Consider the following 19,578-nt stretch of genomic DNA (forward strand, 5'->3'; position numbering starts at 1 on the left):
ACTGAACACAAAGCTGCCCTTTTGCTTTCTTCCTTCAGAGTAAATACAAACAGCCGAAGCTGATTACTGCATCTAGCCCAAACTGAACCCTTGCCCAGACCCTCTTCAGAGAGAACCCGCACTCAGTTACTGCGTGCCTTGGGCTCAGGGCTGGCAAAAGGCAAAGCTGCCAGACCTTAACCTGCTTCTCAACAGCTTCTCTGACACTTCCCTCTGTCCTTCTCAAAGCCTCCCAGCATTCATTAGAAGTAAGCCAACAGTGTAAAAGACAATTTTAATGTTTTTTAATTAAAAGCTTTACATATTTTAGGTGTTGCCGATCAATTAGTGAATTCACAGTGTTCATAAGGCAAAAATCTCCCCCCGTTTCCCCCTCCCTTCCCTAGTCATACGCGAGCAAGTTGGTAGTTGCAGTGAATGCCCTTCTCCATGCATAGTTCTGTAACACAGTGTTATGCTAAATCATAACATTTTTATCTACAGGAAGAGATACCAGTGCTAACGCAAACTAAGTCCAACGTGCTGAAGTGCTGAGACCATAAACTTTGTACATCAGTGCAAAAGAAACACATTCTGTTTCTGTTGAGAACATGCACATCCAGCCAGAAGTGCACAAGTAAAGCTGAATTAGCTGCAGATTAAACAACTGAGGATTTGCATTTTGTCACCTCCAGTTACCAGGATACCAACGTGCACCTTACTAAAGCTGTCAGAGGACTCTCCACCCAGAACGTACCCAGAGCACAGCTCCCACAAACTCTCCCAGGTGTCTGCTCTTGCCATGGTCTCAAGAACAGCTCCAGTTTCACCCAGCCTTTGGGCTGCATGCTGCTGTCAACACGAGCAAACCCCGTGGCAGTTCAGGAACCCTCCCACATGCACCCAAGTGCGTCTTCGCTCCCAGTATAAATAATATTCCACAGGCACTCCCCAGGTAACAGATGCCTGTCAGGGCATCACCTACAAACTGTACCATTGCATCTGAACTGAGTAACTGGGAGGCAATAGTACCGAGGCAACTTGTGCAGCAGGACTGACTCTTCCCTTCCTGTGCAGAAGAGTAAATTCTAACAATATAATTAAAAAAAAAAAAGGCAAAAAAGAAAACCTTAGTCAAGTTTCTAGCAAGGGAAAAAAAGGCCGTAAATCAGGCTTCAGTGGTAACAGCTGCAATTCACAGTCCACACACAACAGATCCTGAAGTCAACTCTATTCCAGTGTTAGGAGCTATAAAGTTTGTAATCAGTGCTGTTTAAAAGGACACCCCTGTGGTACGGGGCTGTGGGGCCAACTCCTGTTTGCTCCTTTCTGTTCTCATTTAATCTGCATGAACTAGAGGTAAACTGAGCAACACCGAGACAACTAGCCACACACACATTGCACAAGTGAAGTAAAGAAAAAAGAGATTTGCGTGACTGCCCAACACGGAGCAACCTGCCCCAAACCAGACCCATCGGAGGGATTTTTCACAGCTATTTACAGAGCTACCTCCAAGCCCTATTTTTCCCTACAAAACTAAGTTACTCAATTTTGTAATACATCTCACCACCACCTGCAAAATAAAAGCTCTACACATTTCTCAGCCTTAAAAAAATAAAATAAAATGAAATACAGTACTGATTTTGCACAAACTGAACAATGAGGGCTGCAAACAAGAGGCATAAGAGACCCAGCTGCTCCCTCACTCTTATTCTAGAGGAAAGGCGAGGTACACGTAAGTTTCATCCAGTATTTTTCCAGTATCCTATCTTGGGGAAAAAAAAAATGTAATGGATCCATAGCAGCATGTTGTTGCTTGCTGCCTAAAAGCTCTCCCACCCTGAAAAGCACTGTAAAGAGTGGTTTAGAGCATGCTCTCCTCCATGTCTGAGCTCCACCTGAATGTATCCTGCAAGGTTTAAGCAATTTGGATGGCTCCGGTAAGTCAGCAATCGCCTTAGAAACCCCTAAATGATCTCCTACATTGCCTACAAAAACTAGAAAGTAAAAACAGAAAAAAATACACAAACCACAACGCAGGCAGGGTTTCTGTCAGCCCAGCTCTGAAGTCCAGCGGCTGCTGCTGACCTCCAGCTCGACGCCCGGCAGCTCCTCCTGCGCATCCCCAGGGCCTCGCACCCGTCCCTGCCCTGAGCCTGACCAGGGCACAGGGATGCCCGAGCGGAGCAGCACGAGGCAGTTGGAGGAGGCAGAAGGGTCTGGAGCCTGCTGAGCGCTGCCGGTCTCCCCGCTCCCCCCAAACGCCTCCTCACCCTCTTCCAGCAGCACCCACGTCCCGGCGGCGCAGGGCTGACCGGCGCGGCTGCTCGCTGGAGGCAGCCACACGCTTCCAAAGCTCCCGAGGGCAGCAGGAGCCATGCTCGGCGCTGGAGGGAGCGACAGCAGATTGGGCTGAAAACGAGCAGGTTCGGGACAGGAGCCCCTTCCCAGCGGCGAGGCCCCTGCCACCACCGGGACGCTGCGTTTTGGTGGCCGTGCCCACGGCCGCACCGGGGAGCCGCCTGCTGCCACCGCGGCTCACTTCTTCTCCAGGAAGGGGCTGAAAAGTCCCCAGTCGAAGGCCAGCACGGCCTGGGGATGGGGCCGCTCCTTGGGCTTCTTGAAGTTATCCTTCTCGGTGCGGAGAGCCCTCAGCACCTCCACCGGCTCCGTCTTGCCCGTGAATTTCTGCACGGCCTCCTCCCTGCAAGGGCAACGGCTCCGCTGGGATGGCGGGGACAGGATGGGGACCCAGCTTGCCACCGGGACAGCGGGGGGCACAGCCTCATGCTGGGGGCACTGCAGGCACGCAGGGCTGGTCTGCAGGTACCCTGCGGTGGCAGCGCGGGACCCCACATGCAGGCACCCTTCCCTCCCTCGGGGCTTGGGATTCCCACTGTCCAACAAAGCCACTGGGAGAAGGGGCGATGCCGGAGGGGAAGGGGGAGCAGGTCTGGGGGCAGGAGCAGCAGGACAGGGATGGACGCTGGCCCTGTTTAGGGGCTGCCCCTTGCGGGGCCCTTTGTGCCCTCAAGTTGCCGGATCTGCTTACGTGACCCGCAGGAAGGGGTTGTAGAGGAACTCCTCCTGCAGCGTGGAGGGCACCGTGGGCAAGTCCTCGTCATCCCGCTGCTGCAAGGAACCACATGCGTCCAAAAACCCGCTGGCACCCAACATCCCAACCAGCCATCACCCCCACAGGGGCACGGACACTTACTTTGGCCCACGCAAGTTTCTTCTTCACTACTTCGTTCTCCGGTTCCACTTTTAAGGCGAACTTGAGGTTTCGGACAGTGCACTCGTGGCCGCAGAACACCTTCTGCAATGGCAGGGGGAAGCACCCGGCGTCACACAGGCTCCTGGTGCCGGATCCGACCCTGCTGCACCCCAGTGCATGCAGCCCTGGGGATGGGCGCTGCCACCCCAACAGCCCCCCCCCAGCATTTCACCCCCCCCAGGCTGAGATCCAGGGCGCTCACCGTCTCCTTCGGCAACGCCCCCAGCACTTGGGTGAGGTTGGTGTACATCTGCTCCGCCGTCCCCTCGAAGAACTTCCCGCAGCCTCCCACGAACAGGGTGTCACCTGCAGGGACACGGGGCTGGGCACGGGGGCGGACCCCAAACCCGCGGCCGGACAGGGGTACGCGGCAGATTTGCCCCACGAGCACGGGGTGGGCATGGGGTGGGCGGCGTGGGGTGCACGGCAGCGGGGCGGGGGTACCTGAGAAGAGAGCTGGGGCATCCGGGGAGCCGTCCTCCCACATGAAGTAGCACATGTGGCCCGAGGTGTGGCAGGGGGTGAAGAGGCACCTCACGCGGATGGCCCCGAACTGTGGGGAGGGAGGGTCAGGGCCATGGCCAGGCACGCTCCGGGATCACCGCGGACCCCTGGCCTCCCCGAACCCCCCTGTGCTGCCTGCCCAGGGCCCGGCGGGTGGGGAACACCAAGGGGGACGCAGCCTTTGGGGTGCCCCAGCGCCATCCCAAACATGCCGGGAAGGGGACAGGGCTTCTCCCCGTGGTCAGCGTGCCCACCCCACACGAGCGGTGCCACCTCTGCACCGCCCCAGGGGCTGCACGCCCGCAAACACCCCCAGGGCCACGCACCGTCAGCTCCTCGTTGGGGGCCACCTTGTGCGTCAGGGCCCCGATCCGCTCGTCGGCGCCGTACACCCGCAGCCCGGGGCACAGCCTCGCCAGCTCCTCATTGCCCCGCGCGTGGTCCCTGCGCGGGGAGAGGAGGCAACGGGCACCGCTGGGCACCGCTGGGCACGGCCACGGCCGCGGCTACGGCCACCGCCTGCACCCCGTGCGGTGGCCAGAGGCACTTACCAGTGGTGGTGGGTGGTGAGCACGGCTCGCAGCACCACGTCCTCCCTCCGGACGATCTCCAGCAGCTGGAAGGGGCCAGGAGCAGCAGGACGTGAGCGCAGGAGGTGATGAACGCCCAACGCCGCGCACCCAACGCCCCGCAGCCGCCCAGCAGAGCGCGGCCGCTCTCGGAGCAGCCGGCACCCAGCGCAGCACAGGACGGGTCCCGCACCACAAACCCGGGGGCCCGGCGAGAGGAAAGGCACCCCGAAAACCACGCACGGCGCTGGGGGGGGGCTGCCAGGGGCCCAAGGCACGGCTCAACGCGCGGCACCCATCACTCAGAGCAGAGCAGGGGGGTGCAAAGGGGCAGCTCCCGGGGGGCTGGGGGCTGTTTTGGGGCCGGGGTCATTTTGGGGCCGGGGTCATTTTGGGGCCGGGGTCATTTTGGGGCCGGGGTCATTTTGGGGCCGGTGGCGTTCCGGGCCCATCGCGGCCCCCCCCCCGCTCCTGCGCTGCAGCCGGGGCTCGGCCGCCTGGAGCCTCCCCGGGGAGCCCAAATTCAGCGCCCCCAGCCCCCCCCCCGGAGGAGGAAGGAGACGTGCGAGAAAGCGGCGAACGCTTAAAAAAAAAAAAAGAAAAAAAAAAAAGGAAAAAAAAAAGGAAAAAAAAAAAAGAGAAAAACAAAACAAAAAGCGCCGGCGCCTGCAGTGCCTGCGGCAGCGGGGGGGGGGGAGCACACACGGGGGCGGTTTGGGGGGAGCGATCGGGGCCGGTGGGGCTGGGGGGGGGTCGGCAGGGGGGGGCCGCTCCGGGCAGAGCCCCCCCCGGGCAGGGGAAGGGCCCGGCGCCTCTCACCCTTTTGGGCACGGCGGCGTCCACGGCCACGGCGTCGCGGGTGCGCTCCTCGATGACCAGGTACATGTAGTTGTCCTCCAGCACCGACACCACCTTCACCTTCATGCTCCCGGGCCCGCCCGCCCGGACACCCCCGGACCCCCCCCCCCGGCGGCGGAGGCGGCCGCTACCTGCGGGCGGGGCCGGGCGGGGAGGGAGGGGAGGGGAAGGGACGGGAGGGGACGGGAGGGGAAGGGCCGCGGCGGGGGGGAGGGCGGCGTCCACGGAGGGAGGTGGCCAACCTCGTCCCCTTCCCTCCCTCCTTTTCCGTTCCCTCCCCTCCCTCCTTTTCTTCTTCCTTCCTGCCCTCCCTCCCCCCTTTTCCATTTCCTTCCCTTCCCCTCCTTTTCCTCTTCCTCCCATCCCCTCCCTCCCTTTTCCTTCCCCTCCTTTTCCTTCCCTTACTCCTTTTCCGTTCCCTTCTTTTCCTCTTCCTTCTCTTCCTCCCTTTTCCCTTCTCTCCCCTCCCTCCCTTTCCCTCCCCTCCCCTCCCTCCCTTTCCCTCCCCTCCTTTTTCATTTCCTTCTCTCTCCCTCCTTTTCCCTCCCCTCCCTCCTCTTCCTCTTCCTCCTCTCCCTCCTTTTCCCTCCCCTCCCTCCTTCCCCAGCTCTCAGTGCACTGCAGCCACAGGGCAGGGGGCAGCTCCTCTTGCAGCCACCGGTTCAACGCAGGGGTTCATCAATCCCTCGGCTCCCCCCAGCCCTGCCCCATTTGTTCTCCATTTAAAATAAAAAAACAGTCTTAACAAGACCTTGAATAAAGCCTCAGATGTTCCCCAAATGCCTACCTGCTCCCCAGGGGGATTCAGAGGAAAGCTGCTACAAGGTCGCTGACTTTAATCACCAGTACAAAAAAATAAGAGTTTAAGAGGCCGACTTTTTTTCCAGACTGCCCCACTGTTTACAGCTGCGTTTATTTCCTCAGTTGTCAAACAGCCATCAGTACAGTCATGCTTAGTTGTAGCAGCACAGCATTCAAGTTAAGGAGTCAGTAAAGTTTTAGGTACCATTTTTCTAAAATACATAAAATTTACCTTTTTTTTTTTAAAGCAAATAAGGAAATGGTGCTACACCAACCTCCGCTCCTACACTGCCACTCAGCACGCTCTTTAGAACAGCAGACCAAGTTACAGAGGTGAAATCCAGGCGCTTGTGCGCTCCGTCCTGGCATTACTTACCAACCAGCGTGCGCTAGAGAGAGAAACTGGAACCAAAATTGTTCAAATCTGTTATTACAGTTTCAGCTGTGAAGCATTTGTTTAAAAATCTCTTGTATTTGAGCAGATCCACAGCATGCAACTGAGATCAAGAAACGAGGAATTTAATACACCTGGGAGGAAGATGCATTAAAGACAGATGCCAAGCCTACAAGACACTTATACACTAGGTAAGTTCTTTCTTCTCAGGGAACAGCAGACAAATTCCTTCTTCGTGGTACTAACACAAGTAACACACAGATCACACCCACGAGCAGGAAGCAGGTGCATGCAAGCAGGCTTACGTTAACAGGGAAAGGGCATAAGCAACAGTGCAATCCCTAAGCCAGCATGCTGCTGCCTGGAAAAGTTACTGCGATCCGTGACAAGGAATGTCAAAGAGAAGAGGAGATCCCTGCGGAACAGCTGGACAGTCCCAGCGTGCCATTTGAAGAGTCAGGCCACAGCATATTTTACAAACCATGCCCTAAACTGGCTGCGGCAGAGCAGGTCTGTCACTGAGAGTGGTTTTAGTAGAGCCAGAAGTGACGGACTTAGAATAGTTTAAGTAGCAGCATGGAAGAAAAGTTTCTATCTTCAGATGGCAATGCAGTTAACTGCATTTTGTCCCTGTTTTAAACGGAGACCGAATACCTTCACGTAAAACAGCCCCAATCCCACTGTCTGCATTCACATTAGGCGCCTACAAAAATAACAGGAGGTTTTTTCCTAGGCCTCAAGGCTTGGCCCTTCCCTACCCCAGCCTCTGAGCTATGTACCAATGCTTGTAAAATGATCTGCGTGTGACATGTGACAGTTTGAGAGCCAGCAATAAAGGGATAAATATTCTTCATTATAAATATGCTGTAGAGTATCTCAACAAGGGCAAAGTGCTTTTTTTTTTTCCCTCAATCAAAACAAAATAAAAACCTAAATAAGACTGTCTCGACCACAACAGAACGTTCAATTCCTAAGACATCTGAATAATCTAAGTTGCTGTGAAACTGACAGTAAAGTGACCTAGGCAGAGTGCTCAGTCCTTCGGGACCCTGAAGTTATCCTTCTCTTTTCTGATGGCTCCCATTGTTCGGATAGGATCCGTCTCCCCGGCGTGCTGCTGAACTGTCTTCTCCCTGCCAGGAAGGAACGCCAGGGACAGTAAATGCAAAGGCTGGAAGATAAAATCTCTGATATGAAGTCACTACTGCCACATTTTGCCTGTATCAAGGGGATATGTTCTGTTTAAGATCAAGGACTCGGGGCTTTGGCGCAGGCTTATCAGCTCTCTTGGTTTAAACACTCACGGGCAAGAGGAAGTTGCAAACACTTTTATGCCTTGAATGGCATCTTTTTACTGCGTCTGTCTGCCCAACCCTGCGTGATGAAGGAACATCATTACACAATAAAGCTTGTTCTAGCTCCTGAGTCAGGGACTTCAGCACTGGCAGAGGTGCTCGCCAAAACCCTTCATATTTTACTGCAACCACCTTCTGCCAGGACAACGAGTACTTTACCTTCCTTACTCTTGGAATGCAAATGCTTTAAGGAGAGTCTTGAGGGCACTGAACAGGAATGTATGAAGCAGGAGAGTAATTCACACTTAAGGCTCTTTCTTCACAGACCTCATCCTTCCCACGTCCCCCCTCCACCCCAAGCCAGAGGGACCGTTCCCACCCCTCCCTACCTCACTCGCATGAAGGGGTTGTACGTGAACTCCTCTGCGATGGTGGAGGGTATGGTTGGCTCGCCGCTGTCGTACTTGGCCTAGAACAAGGGAGAGATTCCTGCCTGATGAGGAACGTTTTGGTGAATGAGGAGCGTCCCGTGTACGAACCGTGATGGGTTAGTGTTGCACCAAATTGCCTGAACTGCTTCTCAGGCCAGGCCCTTCGCAGAGCCTCACACAGTCAGACAAGGACCGAAGCACACATGGAAAGAAAGACCTGGGTGATAGCTTTCGTGGGACTCCCACATGGATGTGGACAACCAGCCTGTAATTGTACCAAGGAGTTCTCAGGGAGGGTCACATCTCCACAGGATAGCAAACTGTCTCCTCCGGGCCCCACACCCAACCCTGTTCCCCAACACATCGCTCCCCTGAATGCACAACCAAACTGCGGCTTCTCACTGGTATCTACCTTCCCTGAGTCCCACCCTTGTCCCCTCTCCTCTATTTCCTCAGAGTGGCTCTTCCTGCACGAAAGCACACAAGAAGTTTAGGAAAAGCGTGAACCAACCTACCTTGGCCCAAGCGAGCTTCTCCTGGATAGTTACATTATTGGGTTCAACATGCCGAGCAAATTTGAGATTGTTGATAGTGTATTCATGACCACAGTAAACTCTCTAGGAAGAGAAAGGATGAGTTACACGTGGTAACTCTGAGGGCACAAAGGTGGAGTGCCAAGTACCATCCTCAGCGTTATTGTACACAGCAGGAACAACAGAGTCAAGCCCCGAGGATACACCGTACTCTCTACTAGAGATAGATGCAAAGTGCTGGGAGTTATCAGCCAGTACTATGTGTGAATTTAAAGCGTATTTGGGTACCCATTTCCTTCTCAAAGGACTCCAGCTATTCAGCATCAAAGACAATTCCTGAAGTGCATTCCTTCAACACGAGAAATTGTCTCATTGAACAACAGTATTATTGGGAAGATGGTTTTTCTGATGCCCGTAGTACTTTCTGGCTGGTTACCTTACTAGCATAAAAGATGAGTTTCATACCGTTTCAGGCTCCAAGCTGCCCAGAATCTCAATCAGCGCTCTGTACATTTCCTCTGGGGTTCCCTCGAAGAATTTCCCACAGCCAGCCACGAACAGCGTGTCACCTGCAAGCAAGGCATGACATGGCATCAGGACCAGACGGAACATTTCACGCCCAGATGTGAACACCCTGAGGGCTCGGTCTTGCCATTGCTGTCCTCTCTGCAGCCCACACTGCTCTGCCCTCACCAGAAAGGCACAGGGACGGCCAGGCTTTACTGCTGCCCCACACTGGCTCGGTGCTACATAAACCCACATAACAAATGCCTTTCTAACCTAATCTCAGCTTCTGATGCAGGAAATCCCACAGCCTCACCATGCCAGAGCTTCCCTACCTGTAAGTCTGCTCTCCGCTCTTGTCCCTTCTACAATGGACAATGAACAGTTGTCCTCTTTACTGTGAGGACAACAAAAAAGCAACAACCAGCTCATTTCATTGAAAAAAAAGTGCTAGAGGTAGGACTCATCCAGGGCTCACTCTTGATTTTGCTTGCAGGGCGTCCAGCGATACTTTACGGAACTAGAGGAGTTTCACCGGTTTCATCTACAATTACTACTAGGTAGCTTTTGGTGCGGGGACAAGGTGTGGAAGTTAAGTTAGCTGCACGGGTAATAAGGAACAAATGGACATCCAGAGTCAGGAGCACACAGGCAGAGGGGTAGCTTATTTCTTCGCAACACAGACTGCCGGCGGTGTAACCTCCCAACTCCTCACCTGTAAAAACAGCAGGTGGCTCGGAGCTATTTGGCTTAGTCACATAATAACAGATGTGTCCAGAAGTGTGACACGGCGTACAGAGGCATTTCACATTAAGAGATCCCACCTGAGAAGAAGGCAGAAGACTGGAGCTTAAGCTACTGTTTGGTAGCATTTGTACGATTAGAAAAGAATTGCAACTATTACAATGGCCTAGTAGTCCTACAGGCAAATTCTCACGTAGCTGGTCGGTAAACATCAGCTCTTTTCCTGAGAGAGTCCAGCAAAAGAGTTTTATGGCAAGGACTTGGAAGGGAGCTGTTTCCTCTTAGCAGGTGTTGTTACAAAGGGAACTGCCAGATTCTTTCATTTGCATGCAGAGTGACTCAGCGTCTGGTTGGCAGCAAGGGAAAATAGATCTAGAGCCATACAAAATCCTAAACAAAGTTAATCAAGCGGAAAAAGCTCCAAACAAAAATGAAGCTGAAGGGTAGAAGTGGAAGACGCTCAAGAAAAGGGAGGGATTAAACACATTCACGAGGATGTTTACCCCACAGCCTTAATTTGTGCACCTTCCCATGTTCTTCTGTGCTCCCTTCTTTGCTTCTGACTGCCCCACAAAAGGTGCACTGCAGGAATAGCAGTGACATTCATGCCAGCCTGCAAATTTCATAGCAGTTTATGCAATCTGCCAGCTCATCTATAAACAGCCACGTTACAAGGTTTGCCACTTTAGCTCTGGAAAAGCAATGCAAGGCAGCTAGCCCTGCTGGCCCACTTTCTCTTCTCCCTGTATTTCAGCCTTCATTCAGAGAGCACCCTTTGCATTTCCTCAGTGCTACCCAGGCTCTAAGCAGAACACAAGCCCTGTGCTTTCACATTTTGGCTCTGACCACCCCAGTTAAGGCAGCTGTCAAAGAGCAGACAGACACCCAGCATGTCCCAGGCAACACACGTGTCTGAGCCATGCCAGTTACCATGAGAGAAGTCTCACCAGCTAAAAGGAGCCGGAGGGGCTGTGGCTCATAGGGCAGGAAAAGGGGGAAAGATGTAGCTAAACCATCAACTACTTCTGAGAAACGTTAAAAAGGTAAAACAGCCATGACCACACCAGTCCGCCTCCAAAGCTGTGACACAAATGGAAGATGCCCTCAGTCCTACAGATCACTCCCTTTACCTTGAGCGTCGTCAGGTGAGACACCTTCTGTGTCAGTGCTCCAACTCTGCTGTCCCCGCCATACACGCGCAACCCCGTCTCCATCTTAACGAGCTTCTCGTTTCCTCCAGCATGGTCCCTGGAAGGTCAGAAAAAGGGATTTTGGTAAGGATGAACACAAATTTATCTTAACTCATATTGCAACGGTAACCTCCAAGTGATCATTTCTGATCAACTAGTCTTACAATATCCTGACATCTAACACCGTCCTCCTATCCAAGAGCATGCTACATCAGCACTAGTGGAGATAGTTTCTTTAAATGCCAGTTAAGTAAGTGCTGGTGGCTGTAGAGCAGCACGTTCAGGAAGGATTTCGGAACAGGACCTTGGTCACTGTCTCTCCAACAACCCCCTCAGCTTCACACCTGGTTGGGGAACACCAGCCTCAGAGGATGAGAGTCACCTCTCCAGTAACTGGGGCACTGAGACACTGAGATCACTGCGATAACAGTTATCAATTCAGTGGCTCCACTACGACCCATGGGAGAGGTTACTCAGGTTCACCACTGCAAAACTGCTCAAGCAAAACATTCATCTCCACGTCCCTGGCAGAGTTAATCTGCAACCCAGGTAATCTTCCCGCAAGTGCTGACTAAGTACCGTGCCACAGAGACCTGCCCCAGCAACTCAGCGTTGCACTCCCCAGCTACCTACACGTTTATTCCACTGACCTGCTAAAAGAAGTCAGCATTTTGAAGGTTAAAGGCTCTAACACAGAGAACTCGTAGTCTAAACAATGTGCCTGGCCATAGCAAGAATTACTCATAGGAAAGTCTGGCTTGACTCCAGGCACAGGAAGACTTCCCCATCTTCGCTGTGCACTCGGCTACTTCATACGGATTTCTCTGCACTTCACTTCCTCCTGTACTCACCATGCCTCTGGACCAGGTAAGGACCAGACTGTCCTTCCGCAGAGCTATTCAAACAAACAAAAAGCAGTTGGGATAGCCTGGGCGCGTCCAGTCTGCTAGCACCTGGACATCTTCTAGGAGAGATCTTGACATACAACTTCAAAGCAGCCCTTTACCAACCTCTGACTGAGGGAGTGTCTTCCTTTGCCTCACAAATTATTTCTCCACCGTGCTTCTGAGTCTGTGCTAATGTTTGATCAGTCGTAGCTCCAAGCTGTCTGGTCAAATAAGCAGGCAGGGAACAGCCATAGCAACTGTCCCCCGCGGGCACACAACGGAGTGCTGATTTGAGCCATCCTCTCTTAGAGACTTCTCTTACTCCATTTGCCCCTTTTCTACATTATAAAGGAAGGTTTGGGAGGACTGCCTGCTCCAGCTGAGCCACCAATAACACGAGTAAGCATCACTGCCAAAGCAGTTAAAAAGGAAAGGCAATGACCAAGGCCCAGATGCAAGGATGAGCTGTCACCGCTGGCGCCTTTCTTGTTTACTCCTGTCCTCACATCTGCACGCTGAATCCAGGCCCACCGGGACACCCAGGGACCCGTGTCCCTGCACAGTCGGTATCCTGGTGTCAGACAGACCGAGGGGCACTGCCTGAGCTCTGATCCTCCCCTCACACCTAAGCTCCTGACTAGAGAAATCTGATCAAGAAGAGAAACAATTATTAACTGCTTGTGCTAACACGGAGGAAAGGGGGATCCCACTACAGCAGATGAAGTTACCAGTGATGGTGTGTGGTCAGGACAGTGGTCAGCTTCACGCCATGCTTTTTGACTGCATCCAAAACCTGCAGACACAGGCACGAGGAGAGCATTAGAACTCACACGAGGCAACTTAACAGCACACCTGGTACCTGTGTGCAACCACTACCAGGTTTGAGAGCCACACCTGCATGCAAACACCCCAGCAGCTCTGCAGAGGGCCCATCCCTCTTCAGGGAGTCGTTACAGATCAGGACACAAGGTCTCTGATCCTGCCAGGCCTCAGTCCCATTTCCTCTTTTCTGCATAAGAGCAAACTAGGGCAGGGAACAAAATTGGGTCAGTAACTCTTGAAGTCAGGGAGAAGCTGTCTGTGCTCAGAAGCTCGGTGAAGCTTTATCTGTACATAGGAGAGGCCAGCATTTCCTGCCTTTCCCCAAGCCTGAGTCAGCCCGTGACTAACTCCCTCGTGTACGTGGCAGCCTGGAAGCACCTCCCAGGGAAGCAGCCCGCTCCTGGGGGCAGCAGACGGCATTACCTTCTGGGGCTGCACGGGATCAACTATTGCGGCCTCCTTCGTCTCCTCATCGATGAGGAGGTACATGTAGTTGTCTGTGAGAGCCGGGAGGAGCTCCACCTTCATGTCGGCTTGCGTGACCGTCTTCGACTTCCTCTGCTCGTGCTCTGTGTGCAGGAAGACAGCTCGCAGCCACACGGGACCTGGGGAGCCAAAAACAGCCAGACCTCAGGAGGGGAACGAGTGGGACACAGCACAGCAGGTCCTGCAGCCAAGGAGAAGGGCATGCACAGCCCAACCTGCCTCCTTCAGAGGAAGAGGAGAGCGGCTACCACGGGACAAAGCGTTAGTGCCTGGCTGTGTCACCCTGTGCCCTGCGGCATGGGAGGATCCTGGTGCTCTGCAGCTTCACAGAAGAGGGATGGGACTCTGCTCCTGGGGATGTACTCATGCAGGCAAAGCACTGTACCTTGACTGGAGAGATTTCAAGGGGCAGGAAAGCAGAACAGAGAGGGAGCGCTTGGACAAAGGTCAGCCGGGGACCATGACTTTGCAAAAAAAAAAAAAACAAACACAAAATGCCATGTTACAACCAAAAGGGGGAAAAAAAAAAAAAGGAGAAATACAGACACTGTTAGAACAGAAATACGTGGTGCATTAATTGGGGAAATCACTTCTTACGTAGCGCTACAGAGAGAGGGGAGGTACATGGAGGGCCAGGCTCCCTGTCTGGCAGATACCAGGCATGCACTGCAGGAAGGGCTCTTGCTCACGGGCTACCTTGATGCAACAGCAGTGCTTCCCTATTTGCTTTTGGTTAAATGTTTAATCAGATCCAAGTAGTAAATCTGATTCCAGATGCAAATAACCTGTGCTCCATTTTTCCCCACTCTTTAACTCACAGATGCACAGTTCTTAAAGAAACAACCGAGTCATAAGAAGCTCTGACATAAAAGGAAGGAAGGAAAACAAAGACAACAAGGCCTTCCACTGCCAGCAATCCACAACACAGGCCTGGGTCCATGCACATGCAGGGCGAGAGGCACGAGCCTCTACAAATCACACACCAGTTGTCTTTAACACCCAAGGCCCTCGCATGCCACTGAAGGTGCCTGCATTGCTCCGAATCGGGCTGGCTCAGCTCCTGGTTCATTTTGCACCACTGCCTCCAGCCCAACGCTTGGTGCTCAGTAACCTCCACGGGTGCCAAAGGGAGGGGTCACCATGCTCTAATCGGCCTGGCCCACTCTCGAAACAGGTCGGTCCTGATAAGAGGCAGCTTCAGGGAGCTGAGGCCCTGCAGGCTGCCTGCAGCCCACCCGGAGCTCCGGAGGCTGACGGACAAACAGCGCTGCAAGGCCAGGACCAAAGCTCCCAGCTGTGCGTGCCGCTGCAAAGCCAGGCACAGGGGTGGCAGCACCCCCAGGGCCCCTCCAGTACCACTGCCCTGGAACATCTTCCCCTTCTGCATCCTCTACCTCACCTGCTTGTACTGGAAAGGAGGCATGGAGGGGAGATGGTAGTAAAATTAAATGCAAAAAAAAAATAATCCCAAGGCACAACAGTGTAGGCATGCTCTGGGTATTTGATATGGAAGGCACATAGTGTTAAAGAAAGCATCCATACCTGCCAAGTGGTCCTTAGGAGCAGAAAAGTCCTTTCAAAAAAAAAAAAAAAAAAAAGAACAGAATAACAAATCCTTACTATTCCTTGATGGGAAAAAAAAAAATTGCTCCTCAACTGCTCTAGCATAACACGGAGCACTTTTCCTTTGGATGTAATCAGTCACAAGAGCTACGTTTACTGTATGTTTGTTTGCACAGTAGATGCCAACTGGAAAATAAAAAAAAAAAATCAAAACAAAAGAAAACACAACCCTAGCTTGAACTCAAAGGAATTATTCACATAGTTAAAATGCTTTCTTCCTATGAACCGTTTTTAACCTTGGCCGTGATCCTGAAGACTCTTTGCATGTTTAGCTCACAATTCGTGCACAACAAACAAACAAACTACACCACATACGGAAACGTTTTCTGAGATGCAATTTGAACAAAGGAAGGAGAAAGCATCCACGCAACGTGAAACTCGTTCTGATCCCCATCTGCAGCTGAGCTGCACCTCTGCAGCCTGCCCGTCGGACGAGCAGACCACAAGCCCTCACGCACACCCAGCACCGCTCGGAGGAGAGGAGCAGGCTCAGCCCCGGCTCTGCTCACGCCAGACCCCCAGGCAGTTCCTAACCCCTGCTCTGGCCCTGCACCTAACGAAACGCTCTCGTTTCGAGATCACTGTGCTGCGCGCAGGGCTACTCCAAAATCAAGGTCCGGTAATTTCATTTTCGCTCGTTCTGCGCCACATCCCCGCTGGCTCGATGCCTGAAGCAGAGGTGACAGGGGCTCGCGGAGCAGCAGAGGCCTCTGGATCGCACGCTTGGTGTTGCGGAACGGCTCGTCAGCGCGGCCCGACTCGCCGAGAGGAAGGGTTCGCACATGGGAAGCATTAATGTTACCGCATGCACGCTCGAGGTTAGGGGCAAGCAGGCAGCAGCGCAGTTTAATAATAGGTTACTGCAGCGAAGGGGTGCTTTATACATTTTCTCCACGGTATTTTTGTTTTACTCTTTTTTTAATTACAGCAAAGAGTGGAAAATTGCTCTTTCAAATGTAGCTGTCACAGACACGAAGGTGACCGCCCATGCATCCCCAGATGTACATCCCTGCGTTGCCACATAAGTAGAAACACCACGTTCACTTTTTTTTATGTGCTCTGCACGCAGATATTTTTGGACACCGGGCGAGCCCGTGTTGGCTGCACACCCCCGGGGAACGGCGGCTCGCCTTGCCCCTGCTCCCCGCCAGCAGCCAGCCCGGGGACCCGTGCACACCCTGCAGTGGGGAAATTCGGTCTGCCAGCCCCTCGGTTTGCTTGTTCCCAAGATAGCATCGGGGTTTCCAAGCCGGGCAGTAACTCCCAAGGATTTTTGCTCACGAAGGCCAGGTCTTAAAGCTGGAGTGATGCAAAAGGCCTCTGGCAAGACTCGCCCGAGACACTGTCAAGCCCCAGCCCCAGCTCCAGTTCAAAGAGACGCTTTCAGAATTCAGGCCGCATATTTAAATGCACAGCCCAGGCTTTTTTTTTTTTTTTTTTAAAAAACGTTACCGATACAATTTCGCGTTGAGCTCAAGTTAAAATTCCAGCTCCCAGCCCGCTGTCCCCCAGAGCCATAACCAGCACCCGTGGCAGTCCAGAAACTCCAGGAGCCCTGAGATCAGTTATCAGTGGGGAGAAAAAAAAAAAGAAAAAAAAGAAAAAAAAAAAAAGAAAACCAACCACCACCAGAGACAGGCTCCAGCTAAGCAGATACTGACCTACTTGGGGCTGTGAGTCAGCTTAAAAAGCTCTGCGCACCCCTGAGTGGGCAAAGGAGAAGAGAAACCATCGTCAAACTCGGCAGCTCGCCGGGGCTGGGGGGGGGTCCGCAGGCGCCCACGTCCCCCCGGGGCCGGCTGCGGGGCCGCTGCGCCCCCCAGGCCGCCAGCCCAGCCCCGGAGCAAGGGGGACCCCCCGGAGGAAGGGACCCCCGGGAGTAAGGGGACCCCCCCGAGCAAGGGGAACCCCCCGGAGGCAGGGGGACCCCCCGGCCGCCCCCCGCTCCGTGCCCGCCGGGGCAGGTGGGCTCCGGGCGAGCCTCCCTCCCCACGTACCGGCTCGGAGCAGGGCCCCAGCTCGCAGGGCGGTGCCGAGGCTCCGCCAGCCCCCGCCGCGCATGGTGCAGGCCCGGCCCGGTTACCTTCGCTCCCCGCCCCGGGAGGAGGAGGCGGCGGCGGCGGCAGCCCCAGCGGCCGGCCCGGCCCCGGCCCCGGCCCCGGCCCCGGCGTACAACGGGGGCGGCGCTGCTCCCGCCCGGCCGCCGCCCGCCTCCTCCTTGCACGCCCGGGCCAGGCCCCTTTTTTTTTTTTTTTTTCCTTTTTTTTTTTCCCCAACGGAGCCGTTTGCCAACCCCCGTGGAGGGGCTGGGTAAGGAGGCGGGGGGGGGCAGGCGGCCTGTCCTTGGGAGGGAGCAGGCAGGGGAAGGAAGGAAGGAAGGAAGGAAGAAGGAAGGAGGGAGGTCGGAGCTCGCCGTTGCAGGCAGGGTTTGCGCCTCCGGGCCCGGCAAGGACACCCCAAGGGCATCCCGGTGAAGGAGCCGCCGAGCCCATGGCCTCCTCCCGGCCCCTGGCCCGCTTCTGGGAGTGGGGCAGGAACATCGTGTGCGTGGGGCGCAACTACGCCGAGCACGCCAAGGAGATGGGGAGCGCGCCGCCCTCAGAGCCCCTCTTCTTCCTCAAGCCCTCCTCCGCCTACCTGCGGGAAGGATCCCCCATTCTCCGGCCTTACTACTGCGACAGCCTGCACCACGAAGTGGAGCTGGGGGTGGTGATCGGGAAGAGAGCCCAGGCCGTGACCCAGCAGGCCGCTATGGAGCATGTGGCAGGCTACGCCCTGTGCTTGGACATGACCGCCAGGGACACCCAGGAAGAGTGTAAAAAGAAGGGTTTGCCCTGGACCTTGGCCAAGGCCTTCAACACGTCCTGCCCGGTCAGTGAATTTGTGCCCAAGGAGAAGATCCCGGACCCTCACAAGCTGAAGATCTGGCTCAAGGTGAATGGAAAGCTGAGGCAGGAGGGGGAGACCTCCTCTATGATCTTCTCCATCCCCTACCTGATCAGCTACATCAGCGAAATTGTCACCCTGGAAGAAGGGGATTTGATTCTGACGGGGACTCCCGAAGGAGTTGGGTCTGTGCAAGTAAACGATGAGATAGAGGCTGGGATAAGCGACATCCTGACCATGCGGTTCAAGGTGGCACAGCAAACGCGGCGGTCCTAACCGAGAGCCCGGCTGGGACCCCTGTCTATGTAGGAAAAGGCCTTTTGGGGAGTATCTGGTGAACGAAGAGACACACAAACTGTCCTGTGAATTAAATTTATATGGCCTAAGCATCTACTGGACTGTCAGTTGTCAAGGACACGTAGCTCATGAGCTCTGAAGACCTTTGGCCAAAACAACCCCATTTCCACGGAGGTTTCAGCCTCCTCCGAGGCTGTACAGCGGAGGCCAGGCCAGGAGTCCAACCCAGCGTGGGGCAGCTGGTTAATACCTAAACGGTACCTTGGAACTTTCTGTGCAGACTGTGCTGGGAGATGAACACAGGGCAGGAAATGCAGCAGCAAGACTCTCACTGTGTGTGTGCGCCCTTCTGTTCTATGTATTGCCTTAAAATAAAAAATAAAAAGTGAAACATTAAAATGGTGATGTATGGAAAGTGCTCTGGGATCCTGGTAAGGACTGCAGCTCTCCCCTTGGTACCTGCTTGTTAGCAGGAAGGCTTCCATGTCCTGGCTCCCAGGTCTCCCATACGCTTGGCTTCCTTGCACAGAGGTATTGAAGCAGCAAAAACGTACGTACACAACGAGAAATAAAAGTTTAACCTGAGGACTGGAATCCACCCAGGGTGTGAAGCTACATGCCCTGGCAGCTGTCAAGGTGGGGTCTTCGCAGCTTGGGGTGCTCCAAGAGCTGGCTCATGGGCAACAAAACAGCACTCAGAGGTGCTCTGCACCTGGGTGCTGGGGCCCATCATCACTGGGGAGCTGCAACAAAAAGAGCTGTGATGAAACATGGAAAAGCCTATGGGGAAAGGTGCCTTTGCAAAGCACTGCATGCGTTTTCATCATTACAGTGAATAATCTATAAACCCATAGATATCTAGGGTTTTAATTAATCCCTTAGTAGGCCACCACTTTGAAAGTAACGCTTGGGCATTCTCAAAGCCTAGGCTCACATGTCACATGGGGTGGGGGCTCCTTTCAGTGGTTTTATTTCCAAGATTGAGGATTTGGGGTTGTAAATAAAAATTAGGAGCTAAGGCTCACCCATGCTATATAAAATCAAAGGTGCACATGCAACAGTAAATCAAGAATTACAGCTTCAGAAAGAATCTCTCTCCTCGGAGTATTCTGCAATATAAAGATGTTTTCACAGGAGTTTCATGATTCCTCCATGCATTTTTCAAGTGTACAAATTAAAAGAGGATTGCTTTCCCTCCCACTCCAAGGAGCGTTATGCAGCAGAAGTGTGCCAGATGCCTGGCAGATTATTTTCTTAAACTAAACTTTAAATATACTTCTAAAAGTATAATAATACAAAAGATAAAGAAGCTCATTGGTAAAGATCACCAGTAAACTTGTCTTTACTTTCACTGATTTAAATATGCTTTATCAAAATCTAACTGCAGCAATTACCATTACTTACATAACACAGTGCAACAGTTGAAGGTTTTTTAAAAAATATTTCCAGCTGTTAAAAAGCCACGTCCTGTTTCCAAACTCCAACTGATCTTACATTT

At 53.6% G+C, this 19,578-nt stretch overlaps 4 protein-coding genes across 20 annotated transcripts in view; 1 reads left to right on the top strand and 3 right to left on the bottom strand.

The window, feature by feature from the left end:
• Positions 1–253: 253 nt before the first annotated feature.
• Positions 254–5,483, bottom strand: LOC308178326 (hydroxyacylglutathione hydrolase-like protein). Its single transcript, XM_080556841.1, has 8 exons — positions 5,149–5,483; positions 4,312–4,376; positions 4,087–4,204; positions 3,701–3,809; positions 3,459–3,562; positions 3,197–3,298; positions 3,032–3,111; positions 254–2,683 (listed from the first exon to the last, which is right to left on the bottom strand). Exons 1-8 carry the CDS (start codon positions 5,251–5,253, stop codon positions 2,518–2,520), a joined length of 849 nt encoding a protein of 282 aa, XP_080412967.1. The 5' UTR covers positions 5,254–5,483; the 3' UTR covers positions 254–2,517.
• Positions 5,484–7,214: 1,731 nt separating this feature from the next.
• On the bottom strand, positions 7,215–17,627 carry LOC308178320 (hydroxyacylglutathione hydrolase, mitochondrial; the record flags this gene model as incomplete). Of its 16 annotated transcripts, none has more annotated exons than XM_080556802.1 (11): positions 7,215–7,515; positions 8,067–8,146; positions 8,624–8,725; positions 9,107–9,210; positions 9,861–9,969; positions 11,020–11,137; positions 12,695–12,759; positions 13,212–13,393; positions 14,817–14,847; positions 16,559–16,600; positions 17,535–17,621. In XM_080556802.1, the coding sequence occupies 8 exons, from the start codon at positions 13,314–13,316 to the stop codon at positions 7,416–7,418; spliced, it is 783 nt and encodes a 260-aa protein (XP_080412928.1). In that variant the 3' UTR covers positions 7,215–7,415. The 16 variants fall into 16 exon arrangements, with proteins under 16 accessions (XP_080412928.1, XP_080412926.1, XP_080412938.1 ...); XM_080556800.1 differs by lacking the exon at positions 17,535–17,621 and adding an exon at positions 16,981–17,065; XM_080556812.1 differs by lacking the exon at positions 17,535–17,621 and adding an exon at positions 16,895–17,006.
• Positions 17,388–18,479, top strand: FAHD1 (fumarylacetoacetate hydrolase domain containing 1; the record flags this gene model as incomplete). The annotated part of the gene is made up of 1 exon (XM_080556848.1): positions 17,388–18,479. One exon carries the CDS (start codon positions 17,388–17,390, stop codon positions 18,057–18,059), a length of 672 nt encoding a protein of 223 aa, XP_080412974.1. The 3' UTR covers positions 18,060–18,479.
• Positions 17,867–19,578, bottom strand: part of MEIOB (meiosis specific with OB-fold) — a 31,442-nt gene continuing 29,730 nt past the window's right edge. For both annotated transcript variants that reach the window (XM_080556816.1, XM_080556817.1), the window contains one exon: positions 17,867–18,823. The gene's annotated coding sequence lies outside the window, so the exon portion shown is untranslated. The remainder of the gene's footprint in view (positions 18,824–19,578) is intronic.

Source organism: Anser brachyrhynchus (genome assembly GCF_964034855.1).
Source record: "Anser brachyrhynchus genome assembly, chromosome: 15".
NCBI lineage: Eukaryota > Metazoa > Chordata > Aves > Anseriformes > Anatidae > Anser > Anser brachyrhynchus.